The 11,868-nt window shown below is 40.4% G+C and overlaps 1 protein-coding gene across 1 annotated transcript in view; it reads right to left on the bottom strand.

The window, feature by feature from the left end:
* LOC118337460 (synapsin-3-like) overlaps positions 1 to 11,868 on the bottom strand; it is a 99,126-nt gene that overhangs the window by 60,548 nt on the left and 26,710 nt on the right. The window contains exons 4-5 of the mRNA XM_035674512.1: positions 2,510 to 2,666; positions 17 to 106 (exon numbers count right to left, since the gene is read on the bottom strand). Coding sequence (XP_035530405.1) covers positions 17 to 106; positions 2,510 to 2,666 — 247 coding nt within the window. The remainder of the gene's footprint in view (positions 1 to 16; positions 107 to 2,509; positions 2,667 to 11,868) is intronic.

Genomic DNA, 11,868 nt, shown 5'->3' with positions numbered 1-11,868 from the left:
AAGGCGAGGGACTCACCATCTGCGTGTGGTTGGGATAGAAGGTTTGTTCATTCAGGGGGAATTTCTCAGGACCGAGGGAGTGGTAGAGCTTAATCATCTGAGAAAACTGCAAGTAGAAATAAAGACAATCAGACGTCATTATTTAAGCAGTAGAGGACAGGAGATTATAGATAGAAACATTTCGATGTTACGTGTGTGTACATTCATATCCAGAGGACAAGTTGCATGATGGATAATCTAGATTTCAACACTGGATTAGGGTGGCATGGAGGCGTTTTGCCCTCTCACATGCTTATAAAATGTGACTCAGTACACTTAGACCCAACTCTTGACAATAGAAGTCTGAACACCTGTTGCCCTAAATGGAAAAACATATTGTCAGATCCACAGGAGCCATGCATTCAGGAGTTATTTAATGTTGAGGTGTTGTAATTTCCCTTTCTCGTGGACCAGAACTACTTCCTCTTATTACCTACTTCAGTTAATGGTGTTCCAGCTGTGGGTTAACATAACATTAAGGTTTGCTTGACATTGTAGCAGCAATGTATTCTGGGCAATTTCCTGCGACACTGGGAGAGAAATGTCTCTCTACCTGTTTTATAATGGTACTGCTTCCCTGTGTGACTGTAAGATGTCTTTGCCAAATGGCAGCTCTTTTAGGGAATTTTGTTAATGGTTTATATTCACCAATACAAACCAATAACTAAATATACAGTACAATGCATCAGCTCATATGGTCTGAGCGTTTAAGCCTTATCAGCTTGAATTAATATATACTTTACATTGTTGGCAACCATTCCAAACATAGCATGGGTTTCCTGATTTTCTACTCTCCAGACAGCCATTGGTGTAAGTTTATTACAGTAGGCTATAGTTGTTGCAGATACAGTAGTACCTACAGTGTCACAGTGAACAACTTGCCTGCCTTTATAGTTGTCAAAGTCACATTATTTTTGTGTGGTAAAGCAGTTAACACAGTGGTTCCCCAACTGAGGGGCACTGAAGCACCAAATCCGATCATCAATAGTTCTTTGAGGCTAGCAAGGTTGACATGATTCCTTATTTCCGAAAGCAAAAAGACATGCAAAGGGCCAAAGGTGCTGCAAGATTCATCATATAATTGTTATGATACTGTGCGTTTTTTATTCTGTACTTGCACAATGTAGTGTGATGTCCATTTTACGAACTGCACGTCTGTTTACTTCCTGTCAACTCTCCAGTAATGTTACATTCACCTCCAACATGGCTTTTTTTATCCTTACGTCAGTTACTTTGCTTTTCACAGTTAGCTTTGTACACATTGTTAATAGTATTTACCTTTTTTATTTTTTTAGCATTTTTGGTCATTTTGATAATCATTTAAGTGAAGCTTTCACACCTTTCCTGCTGATGCCAAGCATTAGTCAGAGTGAGAAGTGAATGGAAGGTATTGCACATGCACACATACAATTTAAACCCCTTATCCAGCGACCCATGAGGTCACAGTTTCACTTTCATTTTGGCAGCTCTACCAAGCACTGCGTGTAGAAAAAGAGCCATTGTGAACTAACATTAGCTAAGCTGTGAAAATCCGCACAAAAACATGACAAGCTAATATTGCAAATGGCTAAGACACTGATGTGATTATCAAAGTGCTGAAAAACACTATAAACGAGTGGTAAATACTATACTATTAACAGTATGTACAAAGCTATGTACAATATGTACAAAGGAAGTAAACAGGTGTGTAGTTTGTAAAAAAGGATGCACATCATTACATTGTACAAGAAGAGAACAGTTTCACCACATTAAAAACCTGTGAAATATACATTAACTACATTTTATTTTATGTGTTCAAATATGTCAAAACAAAAGAAGAGAGCAATGAATATATAAAACCACTGTATGGAAATCTCAGTTGAATAAGGTTATGCTGCGGCTGATAACATTACATAAAATTCTTAATACCAATAAGCATCTGTGCACATGTGTATGTTATATTAGGGGTTGGGTGGCACGGGGTGACATGAAAAAATTCCCTTTGAAGGGTGCTGTGGACTAAAAAAGTAGGAACCACTGCTGTGGAGTTCTCTGTCAAAATGGCCAGAGATCCATGTGTATTTTAAAGACTTTCATTTAAGTAGCAGAAACTAATAGTTAATATGCTTGAAAAGCAACATGTACTTATTTTCTTGATAATGTTTTTTCAAAGAAATCCAACAGTGAGTTTTGTTACAGTCTTTTATTGAACATACTTGCTCCTTTAAACTTGTAATGTAGCTGACAGGACTACAATTATCAACCCATGCAGAGCCAAGCATTCACACCATTATATATTTCTCTCAGTACAGAGTGAGTAATAATGTGTGGTGGTGGTGGTGGTGGTGGCCACTCGCTCTGCCGACTCCAGAGACAGGTGTTACAGCTCCCTTTAATAGCCCAAATAAATCAGTCAGCCTCCGAGGGAGGGACTCACGACACCTTTGTGTGGGTTAAAGTAGAGCAAACAGAGCAGTTAAAGATTGCTTACCACCCAAGGTTTGCTGCAGAAGTTGTAGATGGAGAAGAGAGAGTTGATGCTCGGGACATCGCCGAAATGCAAGCCGATCACAAGGTTCCTGAAGTCCTCACCGGGGACCATGCTGTAGGCGTGCTGGCGGATCAGGACGAAGTCTGGCTTGAAGGACCTGCAGTAAGACGGAGATAGAAATGAGTTTGGTATGGTTACCGATCCAGAGGGAGGGTATAAACTGACTTTTAAGGTATTCTATGGTACAATTAAAGGTCATTCAAGAGTAGGGAAGATTTCAATCAGCACTAGATTAATTTTAGCCACACTAGTGGCGTGGATCTGGTAATAGCAATATTTGATGGTTGGTACACCATTTTGGTCAGACTGAAAAACTGGATGGATTGCCCTAAAACTTGTAATAACTTTGGTGATCCCCTGACTGTCATCTAGCGCCATCATCAAGGCAAAATCTTACTTTAGTTTAGGACCAAACACCTGCTAAACTAATGACATTCCCATCAGCCAAAACTTGTTTTACTGCGAATTAGCAAATGTTAGACTGTGAAACATGAGCATGATAGCATTGTCTTTGAAGGCATGTTAGCACACTGATGTTAGCATTTAGCTCAAAGCACTGAGCCATTTGTTCAGAAATTGTTGGTCAGAAATCTCTACCCGTGGGCCCCTCCCAGGCCAACAGCTCTGTCGGCACATTAACACACTGTATCTGGGCCTTGTGTTTACAGCCAAGGGCTCCGTTATTCAGCGACTGTGTCGGGCTGAAGGGGTGAAGAAATGCTCCTCGGTGCACTTAATCTTTTTGGACCATCTATCCAATTAACACAGCCTAATCCTTCCTTTACAAACTGTTCTGGGAGCGGGGCCAAGCGACCCATCAGGCACCTAGAGGCCTCATTTAAAGCAGCCCACATTTCACATTAACACAGGAAATTCACTTTGACTACAGTCATGTTTTACCTATTATTGTTTTCAGCTTTGATTCAGGTATTGTGCAACTGTGCATGTTTCAGATTCCTGTCATTTACTGCACTCCAGAAATCTTTCATGCTAGCAAGGTTTTGCCTCAAGGTAACATGCTCTTACTTTGATTTCCAATGGTTTATTTAGTTAAGTGTCTGTTAAAAGATATAATGCAGCCATTTACAATTTTTATTTGCAGAATTTTACTTAGGATTTCTACACTGCAAATCTCTTTTCCCAAACTGTAAAATGTATCTGAATCATAGATATCATAGGTAATACATGTAAACTAGTAAAGTTTGTTTTGTCTTATGTGATTATGGCTTTTTATACAAATGTAGGATTTTCAGTCCAGTCTTTCAATAGAAAGGGCACTTTGGAACAGCCGAGTCAAATTTACAAATAAAATTGCACAATTAAAGCTGCATTGATTATAGTTTTAGCTGGCAAATTATGTCTGTCTGCTGTTTGGTGCTGAGCATGTGGTGCACAGTGGGCTAATCACTGCTGGAAACAGAGCCCAAACAGTAAAGTTGCCAGCTCTAAAACCAAAACAATGATCTGAAAGACGCTAAAACTACCAAACTGGGAGTCGGCTGATAATTCTTTGTGTGTTCAAAATCATTTGAACCACTGTTATATAAAATATAGGTGAACAAACAGACATGTGGCCAACAGCATCACAAAAAAGCTGCTAGATTACTTCTATTAACTTGCAGACACTGTACATCCCACATGCACATACAAAAATATGTGTGCATATACACAGAGTTATACACACACAGGAGGTAAAGGGCTGCAGGTTGTAGGGTGAAATTACAGCCAGGCCCTCAAACAGGCTCCGGGTCCTCGAGTGCAGCACAGACAGGACTGGCAGGAGGACTGAGGAGTGATCTGGTCCCGGCGACAGAGCGACTACAGCTGTTCCTCCCTGCTGCTGCACTCAGCCGCAGTGGCAACAGACCAAAGGCTCTGCTATTTATACTGGATGGAGCTGTTTATTGAGGCTCCAGAACCAAACCAGACTCAAAAGTTCATGTGAAACACAAGTTCCTGATAAATACATGGGCTCATTTTGTATAACGTTCTGTTTCTATCAAACACCCAAAGTTAGAGGATAACATTCTGTTGTCCTTTCTTGAGTTAAAATACACCTGTCCTGTCAGCCGAAAACAATATCCCATCCACATCGGCTGGATTGAAAGCAGGTATCATTTTCATTATTTATTCATCTGCTAATTATTGTATTGATTAATTGTTCAAGAAAAGAACTCAGAACTCAGAACTCAGAATACAGAATACAGAACACAAATGGATTTTATTTGCTATCATGAAAGACTAATAAAACCAGTAAGTATTCACATTTAAGAAGCTGGAACCAGTTCATTTTCAGCATTTTTGCTTTAAAAATCAAGATAGTTGCCTGGGCATTCTGGGGATTGGGGTTTTCAGAGACTAATCATGTAATCACAACATCCCTGGTTGAAGTCAGGCCAGGGATTTTATTGCATGTCTCAAAGGACTTGATACTCCAACTGTGACATTCATATGTGAAAATGTGTGTCATATCACAATGTAGATGTAAATTAGTAAGGACAACCTCTTATGCCTTGTTTTTCGCTCTTATCATCTGTTCACTACTACCAGCTGAATTGTTGGATGGCACAGGAAGACACTAAGCACGTGCATGCATGCATAAACCCAGATAGACTATACCTTTTGTGCTACCTCATTACCACAGAAAGGCCAGATGCAGAAGACATTCAGCTCAGTGGGATGGCTTTCACCGGGCTAATGGAGTCAGTGCCCTATAGCAGCAGAGCATTACTGAGGTTTGTCACCCATTAACTTTGTTTTTCTATCTCTTCACTCGAACTCGTTCTGCCGAAGCAGGGCTCCCTGTGGGTCGTGGATTACTCTAAAGCGGCAAATCTATGCTTTACGATCCGAATCGCTCGTGCCCTACAGTCATCACTTCACGGGCGATATGCTAATGCGCCCTTTGAATGGGTTATCAGTGGTGCAATAAAGGCTGATAACAGGCACTGATCAGGGAATAGCAGGGTTATAGATTAGGACATGAGGAGGGAATGCATCCATGTGGAATCATGAGCCCACTTGAATAGTAAATGGAGCTAGATAGGTAAAGTCGTGCTGGGACAAATATCCAAATATTCAAATCATTGTTAAAGTCAAATAAACCTGTGAAAAGGGTAATGTCATATACATCAAACTTCTTCAGTTTGTTTCAAGTGTCTTAATACTGCTGAATTTGCCTTAATTGATGTTGATATTGTCACTTATTTCTAGACATGAACTGAAAGACAAAATCAGACAATACTTAAAGTGACACTGCATAACCGTGCTCGATGTATGTGTGTGAGAGATTGCTTAAGGGCAACAGTAGAATGCCTCGAAACACTTACTACATACTTGAAGCCGCTACAATCCATATTTTTGTATTGGATTATTATGTGAAAGTGGTCGCTTGTACTGATGATTCCACAGAGCATTATCACCAGAATCTGCTGTTTTCTTCAGCTGTATTTTGCATTTTAGTACTTTTAAGTTTATTGTTTTGGTTTTATGGACTGCATATGTTTTGTTGAGTCTCACAGCTCTCAAAAGTGTAATTTCTAGGTGTATTAGCAAGTTGTTTTCTGTGAAAAATCTCTGATATACCCACTGCACGCTACATGCCCAGCAACAAATTGCAGACAGAAAAAGTTAACAACAAGCTAGTGAACACAGTCGCATATTAAGCAGCTAGAGACACAGATTTCCCTCAGTGGTTGTTGGAGACCAAAACAGAGCTAATAGCAGAGTAAATATTAATATTAATTTAAATTAATAAGGTGACCAGAAACACAAAACCAAATGAATGCTCTAAAATAGCTTTATAAAGCAGAACATTTCAGAATTGTGTTTATAGTTTGTTTAATATATTTGTGAAAGCTGATAGTGAAAGGTAGGTAATGCTGAGAACACCAATAAACATGTTTAAAGCCAGAGAGTTCACCCACTTTTATATCAGTCTCCCTGTGAATACACTGCAAGCCTGACAGCTGTAAGACCTTTATACAATATATTGTACAACAGTGCCAACAGGATGTTTTCATCAGCATTCCTAGAGCAGAAAACTATTCAAACAAAAGACAATATGCTGCCATTTTGTTCTCCATATCCATTTATCAAATAGAATCTCTGAACTTTTAATAGGCTCCACAGGGATGTCTGAATTGAGGGGGAACATTTGTCTCCGTAACAGCCCTGTGCCTGGCTCAAAGGCTGGTAAGGGCCTTATCGGCCTCCCATCAGTCTGTCTCTCAATGATAAGGATAATCGGGGTAGAACTCAGTGGGAATGCCACAAATGTCAAACAGTACATACCGAGGATCAGCGCAGCACTTGTACACAATGGTGCATTGTGCTAAACTGGCTCTCCGTCATCGGAGGGAAATGCACCTTAGAGAGAAAAATCTGTGCTTTCCTGTTATGAGACACTATATAAAAAACCCTTCAATATAGTCCCACGGAGTTGTTATGTAGGCTTCTACCAAAACAGAACTCTTTCTATGGTGTAAGAAAAAGTTTAACATTTTGGGAAATCCACTTTTTATTTGCTCTCTTTCTGGGAGATGAGAATCTTGATATTACTCTCATGTCTGTGTTAAATGTGGAACTGTAGCTGGGAGATGAAGAGCTAGCTTAGCATAAAGACTGGAAACAGAGGGTAACAGCTAGCCTAGCCTTGCTCTCTCAAACACTGAAAACTTTACATACGGGCAAACAAGTGGTAAACATTTTCAAAACAGGTTTGTTATTTTGAGTTGCAAATATCAAAATTTTGTTGTTGCTCCAAATATGTAACACAGAAAAGCAGCTAGTTTAGGCTATTTTAATGATGTGACAACCAGGTTACCCTGTTCTTCTGCTTACATTGCAGATACATGAACTATTTGTCAAGAAATAGATATACCAATAACTCCCTTAAAACCACAAAATGTTATAATTTTTTTAAACAAAGAAGATACAATGTGTTAGCTTTGAGCTTTCCCCTTTCTTCCAGTGCTAAGCTAATCCACTTCTCTTGATCCATTTAATGCACATGAGAGGGGTATCAATCTTCTTATGCATCTCTCAGAAAGAAAGCAGTATTTCCCACAATGTCAAACTATTTTTAAGATTATTTAAGTAATATCAGTTTGAAATGTACTTGAACTTGAATGGTCAAAATTTCTATTTCCTGACACTAAACTGCCACAGAGACTGGACGTTAGTTTCATCTCAATGGAGCTCTCACTTTGTCTTCAAGGCCAACAAGGCTGCTGTTTTATTACATTAAAATCTTGCCTTGTGCAGTTTTAAAAATATAATAACTGTTGCAAATCCAAAGCAATTAAATTAATCATTTACATATGAGAAGGATTGCCTTGTCATGCTTTTCGGCAGCGTTGTAGCAGACCACTCTTACTTTTATGTAACAAAATGTTAAGTCTTGTCAAACATTAAACAGAGACATTAGCTTTGGGGTTTGCTCTAATACTTTCTTTAGTGCTCTGCTAATTAAAACTTTGTATGCTTTTGCTATATGATAAACATCATCAATCAGAAACAACGGGAGAGGGATTTTCCAAAACCCCCTCTGACCACTTTTGCAAAAAAATCGACATTGTGGTTTATTTTAATTGGTCGATTGGGATTCACAAATTAAAATGTTTGAATGAAGTTTGATCAAAGGTGGACAGAGTAAGATTTGGAAAGCACTCTTCAACTGAAAAAGTCATCTAAACTGAGCAATACCATTTCCTTACAGTTATAATGACCTTGACTAATATGTATTTAACAATTTTGAGTCTTTTATTTTATGAAGGTTATGAAGTTACTCAAGCAAATCAGACAGTTCTTTGATTGGGTCTTTTTTTTATCAAGAACTGTACCCATGGAATATATTCTGTGTGTACAGTGACTCCCTGTAGCCTACCATCATGATGTGGTCCCCTGTCCTGGATCTATGACTCCATGTGGTTGTGGCTGTGGCTCCCGGCCCGGTGGCACCAGAGCAAGCTGGCAGTGCCTCAGATCCTGGGCGGTGGCCCAGTCAGGACTGCCAAAGCTCTGGATCGCCTCCAGCTTCGATCGCACTCCAGGGCTCATCTCCACACCACACTGAACGCAGCGAAGGTCGCGGAGAAAGCAAATAACGCACGTCGAACAACTAAAATAACAGCGAATTGTAGATTCATTGGAATTGCTCTAAAATCCAAACAGGAGAGGGTGTAACGCAGGCACATCTACTAGCAAAACAAATTAGAGAATGTTTAGTTGCTTAACATTGATTGTGTAGAGGATTAGGAGGAGAGTCCCATGGGAGGTAGATGTAATGAGTAAAGGAGCTGCAAGAGCGATAGAGCACCAAATGACCTCTGGCAGAAGGGGAAATGAGTGTTGTTAGGAGTTTGAGTGAATTAGCGGGGCCATTTGTATTCATGGCTATATTACAAAAGCAGGGACGATGGAGTGGGCCTCACGGCCTGCTGTATGCTTTCATTACGGTCACAGTGCTCCTAAAGGAAACCACCCTCAGGCCTCTTAAAGCCATGTCTGAACTCAGCGTGTCTGTGAGTGGGATTTATTTGCTCGGTAACAAGATGAACCTGTCTGAGGTATTAGGTGTTGAGGCTGCTCCAGGCAGACGGTTCCTTCACTGATTAAAATGGGCTTTCAGAGGGGTCAAGGGAAGAAGGGGTTAAGGCTTGTTTTTGTGCGTGTGTGTGTGTGTGTATCGTCTCTCTGTGGTATGAACAGTAAATCAGCACCTGAGGTAACCAAAGGAGGAGTCTTGTTATGTGCTCTGTAGGGATTGGAAAGGAAAGAGGGGTGGCCCTGTCTGGCTGAGACCGGTAGCTTTCGGGACAGAAAATTAAATTGAAGGAGAGGGGGAGGAAAAGAAAAAAAAAAATCAGACAAGGATCTGCTAATGTAATCTGGCTGTCTCACTCCCTCCATCGATGGGGCCGAGAACGGCGAGGAATGTGACAAGGCTGTCCGACCACAGCAAGGTCGGGCACCACACACACAGCAAAATATGCCCATCTGAACATGTGATTCAGAGTATTGTTGAAACAAATTGCTTTCTCAAACCCAGTCAGCTAATCTAATATTTCTTTTATATTTACGGCGATTGACTGAAATGCATTTGGGACTGCTGATGGCTAAAATTACACCTAATAACTTTTACACTGATAAGAAAGGAATGTATATCCATTAATTCTGGTTGCTTTAGCTAAATTTGGCTCTTGATGATTTATAAAAGGACACCCTGCTGTGGTAACCTGATGGTTTGTTACACAGAATTGTCTGGGAAGCTGTCAATGGAAACTGTTTGGAAAAGGGCAGGCACTTTGAAAAAAAACCCATCTGTCTATCACCTTCTATCACAGGCAAATTTCAACCAATCAAATCAATGTCACGTCATTCTACACATTAATAGTCCCCAAGTTCCCCTTATGAGTAAAATGAAAATGAAGTTTAGTATGGCATGGTTTGACTGGAGTCGTTTTTTATTGGTTATGATGCTATTGTAAGTCCAGAGTTACTGTCAGTTAGACCAAACCCTCACAACTTTCACTGGATTATTGTTTTATAATGAACCATCATATCATATCTGACACCTTCAGAATTGTAATAAATGCATTTTGTAATTATAGTATCAGAAAAATAAACTACTTCCATTGAGTCCAACAGTAAAACAAGCTCAATAAGCTCCTCAGCCACCAACAGTTAACCCACTTCCCGGTATTAATCACCACTAATTAATCAATGGGTTTTATTACCCGCACCAGGAGCTCTGTGAGGATGGCAGAGGAGAGGAATGCTGCTCTGTGGCTTATCATACTTTGGTTGCTGTGATCCGTCTTTCAGCCAGACCAGCGTTCCCACTTGGAGCCGAGCAGCTCGCTGGAGGTTTTGGCAGCAGAAAGCGGAGAAGCCAAAGGGCTGACTACAGCAGTGCAGCGGAGGGACGACACGCCACAACTACTGTACCCTGTGGCGTGTCGCTCTGCTGTACTGTAGGCCATGCATCGCGTGCCACGTTGCACGTCGCACATAGGGGTAGCAATAGTACATGTAAGTGGCCACTTTTAATGCCCTGGAAGCAGGAACTGGCGGTCGGGATTTGTTGCAACTTCGTATTGAGCTGAGCATGTCAACATTTATGTCTACTCCACAAGTCTTTAGACCTGTAAATTAGATTTGAACAAATAGCAAACAAGAAGTGCCAGGTCCTCCACCAATGTCAGACCAGCTGTGATTACACAAAACCAATGACCATGGCTGTGATTAATTAATTATAATATGTGCATTACCATTAATTGATCACATGTACCAGTCATCTGCAGTGATATCTCATCATCAAAGATCAAGAAGGTGCTCAGTAATTTAGTTTATAACACTTATATTGAACGGACTCTACAAGGGTCTCTATTCCGTCATCCTTTAGTCTCACCATATTTTTCCATTTTCACTTTAACATATCAGACTGAGCTCCAACTGGGAGAACGTGTATATACACATTCTGACTTTCATAGCAGCCTTTGTGTGGGGAAACAGCATATGGCCCCTGTTGTCATTATTATTCACAGCCTGGTGTTAAAGCACATCTCTATCATAAAGTCTATTTTTTTCATTACCTCATCTCTATTTATATTCGAATTCATCGCTATCCTGACAGTCCAGGTTCGAAGTTAACTTGTTCATGTAGCTCTGGCATTTTGATTACAGATGCACTTATTTTACACTTTGATGCTACGGTGGCTAAATGTTCATGCGATCACATATAAAGCTTGTTTGGATGACTGGATCTTTACATTTACACAGGCGTATTATACACATGATCCGATTACACAGCAATCACTAGATGCACTGTGATCAGTTGCATGTTTATGTCTGCTGTAAAGACAGATTAAAACTGTTTTATCACTCCTGATTCACACAAAATATATGTTTCCTGTTTCCAGGGTTTAACTCATTCTTAAGCTGTCATCCATGAGATCCATTGTCTCCATTCCACTGGATATCTTTTACCATACAGCAGATTCATAGTTCTGTAATGCACAGCAAACATGACATAAGTGAGAGAAACCTCAGTGCATAAACAACCCTGATACCACAGAACTGTGAGAAAATGTGCTGCTGCATGGAGCCAGCAGAGGAGAGGTGTTCAGAGAGCGTGCATTTGGACAGAGGAACGGAGGACAGAGGTCAGAGTGCTGTGAACACAACAGTCAGAGGGCCCGTGTAAAAGCAGGGACCCGCTTTAAATACGCAGTATAGTATAAACGCACCCGTATGCATGCATGCTGCTCTCTCGATCTCTCACACACACACACACA

Source organism: Morone saxatilis, unplaced genomic scaffold (genome assembly GCF_004916995.1).
Source record: "Morone saxatilis isolate NCDOM2014 unplaced genomic scaffold, NCSU_SB_2.0 Contig10, whole genome shotgun sequence".
In the NCBI taxonomy this organism is placed as follows: domain Eukaryota; kingdom Metazoa; phylum Chordata; class Actinopteri; family Moronidae; genus Morone; species Morone saxatilis.
The sequence above is the reverse complement of the archived record's forward strand: the minus strand, read 5'-3'. Positions and strand labels throughout refer to the sequence as shown.